The sequence below is a fragment of the Poecilia reticulata genome, linkage group LG16 (assembly GCF_000633615.1).
Source record: "Poecilia reticulata strain Guanapo linkage group LG16, Guppy_female_1.0+MT, whole genome shotgun sequence".
Lineage (NCBI taxonomy): Eukaryota > Metazoa > Chordata > Actinopteri > Cyprinodontiformes > Poeciliidae > Poecilia > Poecilia reticulata.
In genome coordinates this window covers 18,615,051-18,627,425 of record NC_024346.1, presented here as the reverse complement: position 1 = coordinate 18,627,425, position 12,375 = coordinate 18,615,051, and the positions used below count along the sequence as shown (strand labels likewise).

The 12,375-nt window shown below is 37.4% G+C and overlaps 1 protein-coding gene across 4 annotated transcripts; it reads left to right on the top strand.

Annotated features, from left to right (window-relative positions):
- The first annotated feature begins 265 nt into the window (after window positions 1-265).
- On the top strand, window positions 266-12,375 carry LOC103478530 (FXYD domain-containing ion transport regulator 6-like). Of its 4 annotated transcripts, none has more exons than XM_008432432.2 (10): window positions 268-507; window positions 5,467-5,523; window positions 5,649-5,675; window positions 7,871-7,894; window positions 8,093-8,116; window positions 10,281-10,355; window positions 11,713-11,749; window positions 11,856-11,893; window positions 12,017-12,041; window positions 12,115-12,375. In XM_008432432.2, exons 2-9 carry the CDS (start codon window positions 5,472-5,474, stop codon window positions 12,019-12,021), a joined length of 282 nt encoding a protein of 93 aa, XP_008430654.1. In that variant the 5' UTR covers window positions 268-507; window positions 5,467-5,471; the 3' UTR covers window positions 12,022-12,041; window positions 12,115-12,375. The 4 variants fall into 4 exon arrangements, with proteins under 4 accessions (XP_008430655.1, XP_008430654.1, XP_008430652.1 ...); XM_008432430.2 differs by lacking the exon at window positions 268-507 and adding an exon at window positions 1,580-1,622; XM_008432433.2 differs by lacking the exon at window positions 5,649-5,675 and having other exon boundaries at window positions 266-507.

The window sequence follows — 12,375 nt, the reverse complement described above, 5'->3', positions numbered from 1 at the left end:
CACAGTACAACAAGCTCACTGTTCTACTCTGCTTAAGGTCTCTTAAATTTGCCTACGGGGAGCAGAGAGAATGATCACAGCTCATTATGACGTTATATTTTAATATCCCTGCAGGCAACACATTTTTGTTTTCCAGCAAATAGGAATACATGTATAGCACGGGAACACAGTGGTATGTAGCTGTGGCTGTGTTATTTAACAGTGCAGGGCAGCTCAGGGTAATTTTTGGGAGTAACTTCAGTGGCACCCCGCCCCCTCCTCTACTTCATTCCTGAGACAAAAACTAAGACAGAACAGATCTTGACTAAGTTGTGCAGAAGAGCCCAGACTTACACATGTAGCAATGCAGTAGAACCATTAATTTTAAGGTAGTCATTTTTTTTTCTTTCTCATTAGCTAGTTTTTGTGTATATTTGGCTATCTTGGCTCAAGCAACAACTGAGTGGGAAACTTTCTTGGAAAGTTTGATTTACTGAGGATCTCACAGTTGCAAGCGGCCGGTGCACGGTAAGTGGATTTTATGAAACAGATTTGTGAAAATTTTAACTGAATCATTTGCACTTAACTTGCAGCCCAATTGATTCTGCTATAAGCTAACAAGAAAAATTAAAAACACATATTTTCCTTAACAGCAGCTTTTTTTATGAGATGCCCTAGTTTTGAGGGTTTTTTTTCTTACATCACCTGGTCGCAACTTCCATCCCCCAACTAGAAAAACCTCCTCTGTGTAAATATAACCCTAACAACTACGAGATATGGGATTTGATCACAAGTTCACATGCTCGTGTCTAATACATCTGTTCGCAATTTCCTTTGTGACTTTAGGTCTAAAACTTATATTTTCCCATATTTTGCGGAACTTTTATGTCAAACGCAGTAATTTCTCGGCTTTAATAGAGCTTGCCCTCATGCTTCCACACCGCAAGTTTAGTTTACTTTCGAAGGTGCTGGGGAAAATTTCTTCTCACGCAAAGTATCGCGGTAATAAGCGATAACAACGACGCAAACCTGAAAAAGGGGGCCAACTGTCTGATAGGCAGGAAAAGGGTTTTACATTTATGTGATGGATTCAGGTTCCATTTTTTATTTTTTATTATTTAAGCACAAAGCTGGGGCATGAGTGATGTCAAGAGGAGATTCAACTCGTGAAACAAATAAATTTTATTGCAGGAGGGTTGGTTAAATTTTCTGAGTTGTAAGTCAAAATGATTACATCTTAAAGAGCAATACAATAACTTTCGAATTACAGCAAGATCATACGGCAATTATTCAAAGAATAAGAGCTACAGACTTTGTATTGTTCCTAGCTCGGTTTAATACAATAGAGGCTCTATCAAACAGTATACAGTGCAACATTCTATTGCACTGTATATGCAATAAAAGTTTGTATTTGTGCCCTCTGTCCCCGATAACAACCGTTTAATTCGTTGTGAACATGTACTAACTTGTTTTTCCGAGTCGCCTTTGTACGCAACATAAATGTTGAGATGCCCACGCCGGTTTTACACCTGGTCCAATGATGGACACTGCGCAGAGCTGCACATCTCTGTGTGTATAAAAGTCATGGCAGCAAGCCAGCCAAAGGTGAAGAAGCATGTGCACTGTTTTTCTAAGCAAGCGGAGTAAGTTGTAATGTTGTATGCTAAATAATGACTAGTTATGCCAGTACATCAAGCTTGTTAACAAGAAGCTAAGTCGTTTGTCTGTGTTCTGAGGTCGGTATTTCTGGTTACATTTACTTGAGCAAATTTTTTAAAGACAGAGAGACAAAAACGTCCTTATCTGAATAGTTTTACTTCCCTATGCTTTTTGCTTTTACTTACTACTCTTACTTGAGTAGATTGATTTTGCATTTAAATAAAAGAGATTGGAAACATTTTTAGATTTCTGCAATGCATTGAGCTAATGTTTATGTGAATTTTAGCATAATTTCTCAGTCTTTTCTACATGTCATTGTCTTTGTGTTAATTAACATGAATATGTTATTTGAAAGGTTACATAAACATATGTATATGTATTTATACTACATTAAAATTGTGTTTACTGTGTTCCCAAGATTTGACCCCTGGCCACACCTAAATTCCTCTGGAGCCGGATCTGGGTACTTTGTATAAATATATATCCTTTATCTCATTAATAAGTGGCACAGTGCTGTAGGATAGTCTTTCTTACATGTTCCATTTGTTTTTGAAACATAAAGAATTTAGCATTTTTGCTGAGTTTTCTTGCTAATATCAATTTTGATACAGTCAAGTTGTCTTTAAAAGCAGAGCTGGGCATGATGTGACATCTGATTTGAGAACTTTTCTTGGATGTTGGAGACAGATTTGCTATATTTTGGTAATACTTTTTTCTGCAAGCTTTAACTTTTCCATCTAGATTTCTGACTTCAGGGTCATTCTTGTTTCAGCTAGGAACTCGAGAAGTTCAACTTTCAAGTGCAAAGAGAATGCATCGTTAGTACTGCAACTCTTTTCTCTTTACTTGTAAGTAGAATGTGCTATCCTCAGGTGTTACGTCGTTCCTAGATCTTAGCTACAACTTCTGAGACTAATTGAGTGTAGCGTAACTTATTTTTAATTCAAAGAATAAGACATAACCATTGCTTGAACAAGCACAATTCAAAACAATTCCAGGTCATGTTTCTTCTACACTATTTGGATGTTCTTCACTGGGCAGCCCAGCTTGCTGCATAGCCACCAGTTGATTGACAGCAGATCTAGACTTGCTGATAGTAGGCCTAACATAATAAGTTGCAAACAAAAGTTTCATCTGATAGAACTCAAAGAAAATGTGAGTATCAAACTTTATATTTTCCCTCTTGGAATTTTGGCTTTGTGGAAGTTTGATAAAGTGGGTCAGTGGTTAAAGCTGCTTAAAGCAACTATTGGTCAGGAAATAGTAAAAATCTGCATGATGCAATCAAGTTCTGATGTTCATTATTTAACTCACACCAGAACAGATTTAGAACTTTTTGAAACATACTAAAATCCTGAAATGATTTTAATATTTCAGGATGTGTGTTTTGTTTTGCTCACGCAGGAGCAAAACAAAACACACATCATTTATCCTACTGTTACGATGCCAAAATCCTCAAACTCTCGGTTGGAGTGGGCTACTAGTTATTTTGCTTGAGAGAACAAGTGATCCCTTAGGTCAGTACTTGAAAATTTTGGTATTCACTAAGATCATACTTGTTGTAAATAGCTTAAAACTGATGTGTTAACAAAAGCAGTCTGAACCAAACTAGATATTTTTTTACCTGCTAAATGACTGTGTAAACTCCAGTTTAATATAATCCACTTAATTTCACTTAAAGTGCTGCTTTATGTGTTTTTTTGTTTTGTTTTTTTTACTGTCTCTCCATTATTTCCTTTTATATAACTCAGAGGGCTAACAAACAAGATTATTGGATTGCCTCTTGTTCGAATGTGTTTGTTTGATTAAACCTGATTGGCAGGGCTTTGTACTTAATCCTGTTCCCGGGGCTTGAGGCATTCATTTTTCTCTCTGACTACAACACGATGTTCACACCCCCGCATTGGTTGTGCATGAATCCCCAGCAATGCTCAGGGCCAAGGAGGGAAGCATTGGCTCCGCTTTGATCTCCCCAATGCAAAACGTTTAATTTCATGGCTCAATCGCACGGCTAAGTTACATCTACCTGTGTTGCATTTGTATTGCCACAACTCTGTGCCATACTGGCATAATCGGTCTGAGGAGCAGGCAAAATCACAGTCGGTGTGTGATCTCCTAAAGGAGAGCCTTCTTCAGCTCGCGCGTCCAATTGCAAAAGGTTGTCCTGTTCCTTGTAATCTTAAGGGTGTAAGAGAATCCCAAAGGAATGTTCTAGATAATATATAGATTGAAAAATAGCACCCCCCGTCACCCCCACTCATGGTGATGACCCTGCGAAACCCACTAGCCAAATATCGAGTGCAACTTTACACCTCTCTTTTCGTTGCACCCCTCTCTCTGCTGCCAAGAAGATGTTCTGAGATGCAGGGCCAAAAATAGATACTCTTCTCCTACTCATGGCCTGGAAAACAAATTATGAAGGCACAGATCCTGCTATGTTGTGTCTACAAAGATGGAGCATTATGTTCCTGTAAGGAATTAAATCATCGAATGGGTGAGGCTTACTCATGTTACTGAGTTTACTTTAGTCTTCATAAGGGTATGACTTTTTTGTTGTGTAACATTATACCTCTGAGTGACTCAACCCTGAGAATGTCACAAAGATCCAGTGAAACTCTGTCAAGTCACATTACAGTGGCAGACAACATACCCTTTTAGTCACAAACGTTAATGTAATGGGATGCAATAAGACAACTAAAAGCATTTAATAAGTGTAATAAAAAAAACAAGAAAAAGATCCATGGAACCACATTTTGGTGCAGTTGCACCCCCAAAGTCAGTTTTGCAGATGAATGTAAAAACATTCATTTTCCAAGTCTTGTCACAAATTGTTAATACATCTGGACTTTTACCTACCTGTTTTAACATGTGAATATGCATTGATTTAAATCATCCAAGACTAGCTCTGCATGTATGTCTAGGGTCACGCTCCTGTTGGAACGGTGAAGCCTCTAACAGGTTTTCTATCAGGACTTGCCTGTATTTAGTACCAACCGTCTTCCCTAGAGCTTTAAAAAGCTTCCCTTAAGAAAACCCTCACCCACGGCATGATGATGCCACCATCATGTTTCGTTGTAGGGATAGTGTGACCAGGGTGATGTGCAGCGTTAGTGTTCCGTCACACGTAACGTTCTGCTTGTCGGTCAAAAAAATCAATTTCGTTGTCATCTGACCAGAGCACCTTGTTATTCAGGGCGCTGCGTCTCGCATTTGGTTTGTTAACAGGACTTCTTATAGATTTCTCTCAACAATGGCTTTCCTCTTTTTTTAAAGGTCAAATTGGTGTCAAATATTTCTCAAGCAGTTTTCAGCAACAGTGTCGCAATTACATAGTTTTCCTAAAATCATGCAGCCCTAATTTGCAGTTGTGCCATGTCGTGCTGGACAATGGATAGGACAGCGTCTCGTGAGATGTTCAGTGTTCGGGATATTATTTTATAACCTATCCCCGACTTAGATCTTAACTGAACAGCTATATTTATACTAAGATTATATTGCCAACAAGTGGACTCTGCTTACTAATTGGGTTACTTATGAAGGCAGTTTTATTTGGATTTTATTCAGGGGCATCAGAGCCAGGGGTCATGAAAACTATATGTCCTCTTCGTTCCACCTCCGACTGTGTGCTCCTTTACATTGGTATGAAATTCAAATAAGACAGATGTGAAGTCAGTCATAAAATAACAACATTCTGTCTTTGGTGAAAACCTAACTTATGAGCAACATGTCATTGCTTAGCTTTCTAGGGAATATCAGCTCACTCCACGTAAAAATAAACCTCACCTGACTCCTTAATACTGACTTGTTCCTCTATTTTCGTTCAAACAGGTACGATGGATCTTGTATTTGTGGTGGCGTTCAGCTCTTGGCTGGCTCCTGCACTCGGTGAGAATGAATTTTCTATAATTGCTTTGGCGTTCGGACCCTTACGAGCCCAAATGTGCAAGCGTACTGTTTGCCGTTACGTTGCTGCAGTTGTGTTTTAAGTTCCTGATGTGTGTGTATGACAGGGTCAGCGTTTGGCAGGGAGGTGTTTGGTAAGTTTCCTGCATCAGAATGGCCCCTCCCTGAAATTGCATGGCCTTTACTCCCTCGTGTTGTTTTGTCGGCTGGCTTTTTGTGAACAGCACCACTTGTTTGAATTGCAGTAAATCATTTTTCATCCCTCTTTTCAGTTTGTTTTTTTATTTGTCTGGAGAGTTTGCTTTATGCCTGCGGTTTTCTCCCAGAAAAGGGTTTTTGTTTCTGCAGTTTGAATAATCAATCATCCAGTGCTGCCATTGTTACAAATACAAATCTCGGTCTCTGACTTGTTTCCCTCGGCGCTCCACATACCATCAGCAGGGTCTGATGCTAAGCAGATTTGCCTACACTGATTTTTTTGTTGTTGTTGGGCTTTTTCTTTTTTTTCTTTTGATTCAGTCTCGTGTCTGACTGCAGGTCACTTTTTAAAGCTTGTCGAGAAGCAAAACATGTTTTTCACCTCAGAGAAAAATACCAACAGTTTATTTTGTCTAAGAATGAGGTCAGAGGTAATTTCAGGGCAACTTCCTCCTCGGTAAACAGGTTGCAGTGTTTTGTTTCCTTTTTTTATAAAATGCATGCAAGTCAGTGCAATCTACTCATACGTAAGAATTTATTTTGGAGCGGATAAATAAATTGTTGATAAGCTTTGTAGTATACTATATCCAATCGCAATTATACCCTAGGACTTAGTTTTAATATGATAATCTGATGATATTAGTTATAACAACTTTGCATTAAGTGATGACGTAAAATGTCAGATGGTCTAAACATCTGACATCTGTTCAGCCCTTCTTCCATCTGGCTCCTGTCTAAATGTTAACGTTCACACAACGTCTGCTTTGTGTCTGACATAAACCTAAGCTGGTTGCTAAGTAACCCTGCATGTTTCCAGTTGGGCCACTAAACTTAAGGTAGGAATTGGGATTTAACAAGTTAAGTTTGCTTTTTGCCAAAATTTTACAGTTTGGGCTCCAGGCAAGTCTTGTTTTCCATTAGGAGACTAGGCAAGAGGAGTGTGTACTAGTACAAACAACAGGGCAATAAAACAAAAATATACTTGAGGTAAACCAATGTTATTAGAATTTTACAGATGTTTCTACATGCCGATCTCCTTTTTAATGGATGACTGTTTAAAGTTTTGTAATAACTTTGATCAGTAACCTGAAAAAGTAAACACATGCAGAGCTGAGTAGTATTTTCCACAATCCTGTCACATTTTTTATCATGCAACAAGTACAATAAAGGACACTGGAGTGTAATTCACTGGGATTTTATGTTGTGCACCATCTGTCAATGGCGTTCTTAATTGTTAAGTGGAACAAAAATAACACAAGATCTTATTTTAATATAAAAGCCTGAAAAGTGTGGCATTTAGGTCTCAACTTTGACCAGGCATTCTTGGCACATAAATACACTTTAGCTAAACAATTACGTTCTCAAAATTTGTTCAAGTCTCGCTGTTTATTTAGCTCCTACATTTGCCTTTCTTTGTTTAGCAGCTTCCTTTGCCCTGCTGAAGTAAAGCAGGTGCAGCATAACGCTGCCAGCACCATGTTTAGTGGTCGGGGCAGAGTGTTCAGCATTATACACTGTTTTAGTTTTCAGCCTTACATAACGTTTGCATCGACTCAAAATTATTGGTATTATTTGATCGCGACGCCTTCTTTCACATGTTTGCCTTGTGCCACACTTGATTGATTGAAGGCATCTGCTGGCCTTCTTTGAACCTTCAGCAGTCAAATTGCAGTTACATATTCTCCTCTTCCATAAAGAGGCCTGGACAGCATAAAGGCCACATTTGTGAGGTGGACGACTCACTGCTATCACATCCACAGAACTTGGTGAATTGTGGATTTCTGCATCTCCTCCAGAGTAACCTCTGTCCTATTGGTTGCTTCATTATGCTGTAATTGGATATTGTTACTAATTAGATTACCTTTTAGAGAAAGTTTGTTGCCCTTTAACATGCCTAGGGGTATCAGAGGGAACAGAACTGCACAACAAAATGTCTTATAGTTAAGATTTATGCTCCACTTTGCATTGATCTGTCTCATAAATTCCCCATAAAACTATTGCATTTTGTAAAAGAAAGCAGCTATTAATTTTACGGGGTGTACCTTGTGAAGCGTACTCAGCTATTGTCACTTTTGCAGTTTGCTGACAGGTACTTGAACCACCACCTGAAACGTCCTTTTCTCTTTTACAGTCTCAGCAGCAGACGACGAGAAAGGTGAGGACAGCTTAAGAGATATGCATAAAATAGTAAAATTATTAACACTTTGCTGCCATTTAAGTCAGGAGTGTGAGCAACTGAAGGATTGAAACGACTGCAAATCCGTCGTCTCATGAGAAGAGTCTGAAGTGTGTCACTGGTTACATCTGCCTCTCATTCATTACCTCTCTGTCTTTTGGTCTTTTCTATTTCCAGACTACGACAGCGCTTTTCATTACGGTGAGTGCTGAGCACGCAAAGGTTCTCCTTTAAACAGCCGACCCCGCCGCTCAGGAAACATCTGGGAAGTCGAGATGAGTGAGCATTGTTGGTCTCGCTTTTCCAGAGGTGATGGGAAACTTTCACCTTTTTGCAGCGAGTTTTTGCAGCAGAGCCCAAAGAAGCACTTGACATCCTGTCTGCTGATTTTAATAGTAAAGCAGCCACAGTGTATACTGCACGAGAAAATCTCAGCTGTTTTAATTTTCCGTGTTTTGACCAAACTGATGGTCCAGCATTTTATGTTTTGTTTATGTTTGAGGTTAGATAAAATAAAAAAAATTTTAAAAATCAGCGAGTTGCATGAGCTACAGTGCCTAAAAGTTGTTTGCATTTTGTTTTTTTCAATAAGTCTGGGTTTGGAGTCTACTGGAAAGAATATTGGAAATAAATAACACAAGATTCATCTACAAATGGAAAAATATTTTGTTTTACAAGGCAAAAAAAAAAATAGCTAGCTGATGATGTCAACAAATACCAGATGTAGAATTAATTGTAGAATAATGCCTAAAAATTTTGACCTAAACTAAGATTTTAAACACCTGCATAATTGACTTCATTTTGTTGAATTTTCCAAAAAGCTAGACATGGAAGACCAGTTAAAAAATACTTCGGCTGATTTGTTTTTATTGAACACAGAGGTCTTTAAAACTATGCAAACCTTTGCTCTCTGTATCTGACGAGCTCCAGACATGTAAAGACAGACAGGTAAAGATTTCTGTTAACTCCTGATAAGCTTGAAGGAATTTCAGTCCAGTCATCAGCTCTTAAACACTTTGATTTTTTTTTTTTTCGGCCAGCCATTGGATGTGTTATACATTTCTCGGTGGGACTAAATTTGAACTGATTGCAAATTTTAAGAGTTAGGTGGTGGAGAATAACTAAATGCATTTAGTTCCACAGGTAAATCTGCACGCCTTTCTTTTTAGACATTTTTGTTGTCTTGAAGGCCACCTCACAAACTGTATGTACAAAATGTGTTCACATTCTCACTTTGGTACTTGTTACTTAGAGGAACATGAAGTCTTTGAGCAGTTTTAACATGCCGCATTGTCGGGCTAATCTTCTACTTTGTTGTTATTCTTTGTTACGCAACAGAGTTATTGCAAACATGCAAAATGTTTCTTAGTTGCAGCTAAGCGTCTGAGAACGTTCTTATCCTTGTCCCTCCTCTCCTTGATCTTTTAAGAGCATCAAATCCCACGACAGTTTGTCATCCCAGCTGTAAGATAACCACAGAAGAGTCCCGAGATAAATGCAAGATATTTGCAGCTTTCTGTTGCGTTTTCCCTCGTTTCCCCTGCGGCATACAGGGGAAACGACTTGTTTTTTTAAAGGTCACAAACCAAACGTTCAAAGTCACCGAGTAGATACAAAATTTTAAAAAATCCATTTAATTACCTTATTTCGTTTTACACTTTCATTATTTTCCGATCTCAGTTTTATTGACTACTCTAATCTGACCTGGGATCAGAAAATGTTTTAATTTTCCAAAGCTTGCCTTGCACATTCCTGAGCAGAAGTTATCCTCTACAAAAACACAAAATCTTAGTGCACTTTAAATAAGACAAAACTAACCTAAGTTGTAAGTAATATGTACAAGCTTGTTTTAAGTCAATATTTATTCACTATTGATTAAAAGTACTAGCTCTAATGGCATTACTTATACATTTTTGAAAATATATATATTTTTTAAACTTGTTCTGAGAAGGATATATATATATATATATATTTACAGTGTTTTCACTATCGGTTGCTTTGCATGCGTGGGAAAGTTTTCCTGCTCTTCTGCCAGAGAACTGTTGCAAAACAAACTAAACGAGATTGCAAATGTTTTTAAAGTCAAGACTTGACAACAGCCTTGAAATTTGTTTACAGATCCGCTGTCTGCAGCTTGTATGATTTTTCTTATTTTTTTCTTTTTTGGCATCCCAACAAAACCATTATGAGATAGCACATTACGTCTTCAGTGCTTTTCAATTAAAATTTTATTTGGAAGCCTCAGAAAAATGCCTGAAGATATAAATTTTTTTATGTCCTTAGAAAGAAAACGCCTGCATGTCTCCTTTCAGCTTTGCAAGCATCTCCCCAACAATTTTATTATATTTTATCTTTTTTATTTCAGATTATGAATCTCTGAGAATCGGCGGCCTGGTTTTTGCTATCGCTCTGTTCCTGCTGGGCATTTTCCTCGTCGCCAGTAAGTACACAAGTTTGCAACAGATGTAAAACGTCAAGCTGAAATTATGCTACAAAGCATGCAGACTCCTTTTCTGGGCTCAGAGATTCACGCACACTTCTTGGAAAGTGTGCGTTGGGGAGTATCAGCCAGTCGCAGCATTTCGGCCATCATAGCTCGTCCTTCTCTTTTACTCATGGCGTCGTCTCAAAATTCCTGCTCCAACCTGCCAGCTCATCCTGCTGCTTCTGCCAGTTAAAGATGTGAAACCATAACTAAGCAATAAATAATTGAGTGAGACTCAACCTCTCGGCAGCACGTCCTCTGTGTGTTTACAGGGACTAAAGTGAGTTTCAGACATTTCTTAGAGAAAGCCAGCTTATGAAAACTTTCGGACGGTGGAATAACATTTCAGTATTTACAGATGCCTAGGAAACATCAGATACTAATTTAATCTGTCTTTAAATGTTAATCAAAACCAGTACGTCTTTATGTTTATATCATTTTTGGTGGTATTATAAGCTTTAATTAGATTTACATATGTGTAACAGCTCAATGGAAGAAATAATGCAATGTTTATGCCTTTTTTATCGGTAAACGGGTGCTACTTTAATCTTATTCCTGACTCAAAATAGCTGTTTAAGATTCATCTGTCAGGGTGCTAAAGCTTGATTTATTTTCTATGTAATTTTCTGTTGAATTGAAGAAAGTCTGTTTGATCTCATTTTAATTTAAAGAGCTTTTTAGGCAGTGTGTCATCAGATTACATTACATGAGCCAGGGGCAAGTAAAGGAAGGGAAGCATAAACAGAATTAAAATATGCACTCATCAAGGAATATTTACTGTCTAAATATTTAAATTGAACAAAAAAAAAAAAAAAAGATGGCAGTTTGAATCATATAGGGAAAAATGTTCCTCTTCATTTCCTGTTTGCTTGCAGCAGTGGTGGTTCTTGCTGAAAGTCTGTGCAAACACACACACATGAATAGAACATTGCGCTCCAACCAAAAATGTCAGTAACATTCTTCTGGTAAAAGTTTGGCTGTACTTTTGGCAACTCCTCATATCAGAATTGGTATAATTTATTTAAATGAGTTGGTTTCCAGGAGTAGAGGTCAGAGGGTATTCTAAAATAATAATAATAATAATAATAATAATAATAATAATAATAATAATAATAATAATAATAAACAGTGATAAAGCATAAAGCTGGAATGCATCCCAGACTTGCTGCCCAGAACATCCTGAGTTGTTTTATTCGTAATTTTATCCAGTTCTTTTCATAAACGGTGGTGCAGTGTCAGATTTTCATAACAGCACTCTAAACTTAAATGTTTTATTAAATATTTAATAATCTATCCATGTTTTTTTAAACAGCTCGAAAGTGTACCTGTTCAAAGAGTGACAACCCAAGGTGAATTACACAAAATAAGTCAAAGATGTGCTTTTGTTTTTATATTAAAAAGGTACAAATGTACAAATATTATTTTTACATAAATACATACCTGTATTTCCTTTAGGCCCAGGAATCCAGAAGTTGAATCAGCTATCCAGAAGGGTATATTTAACATTTTATTTAATGTTTTCTGTTATGACCTGACATACATGTAACATTACATATAATACTAAACTATTCTGCTGTAATGTATGACTAAAAACTTGTATTTTTTTTTTCCTTCAGCTTAACTGAGGCTACAGAAAAACTGGTAAATGTCTCTAAAACCTCTGTGAATCAGATGACTTAAATGAGAAACTGAGTTGATGTCTTTGCGTCTGCAGTTTGCCTACTGGCGCCACTAGAGGGCAGCAAATACCGCGAAGACGGCAGAGAACGTTCCTTTGAAGAGGACAGCATTGAGGCTTTTTAAATGACATAATCCAGTTGTTTCTTTTTTTCCCTCCTTTTTTATGTTTTTATCATCGATAACTATCACTAGATGATGTTTTATCTTTATACAGTAGGAGTAGTGACTTTCATTTTTATCTTTCTGATTTTCAAACAGATGCTAGATAATAAAGCAAATGTTTGAAAAAAAAAAA

Bases quoted from the DNA above. Each gene is read 5' to 3' on its own strand.
- LOC103478530 (XM_008432430.2), top strand. From the start codon at position 1,595: ATGTGCACTGTTTTTCTAAGCAAGCGGA. The intron at 1,623-5,466 runs GTAAGTTGTAAT...TCGTTCAAACAG, and splicing joins TGTTTTTCTAAGCAAGCGGA to GTACGATGGATCTTGTATTT. The intron at 7,895-8,092 runs GTGAGGACAGCT...TTCTATTTCCAG, and splicing joins AGCAGCAGACGACGAGAAAG to ACTACGACAGCGCTTTTCAT.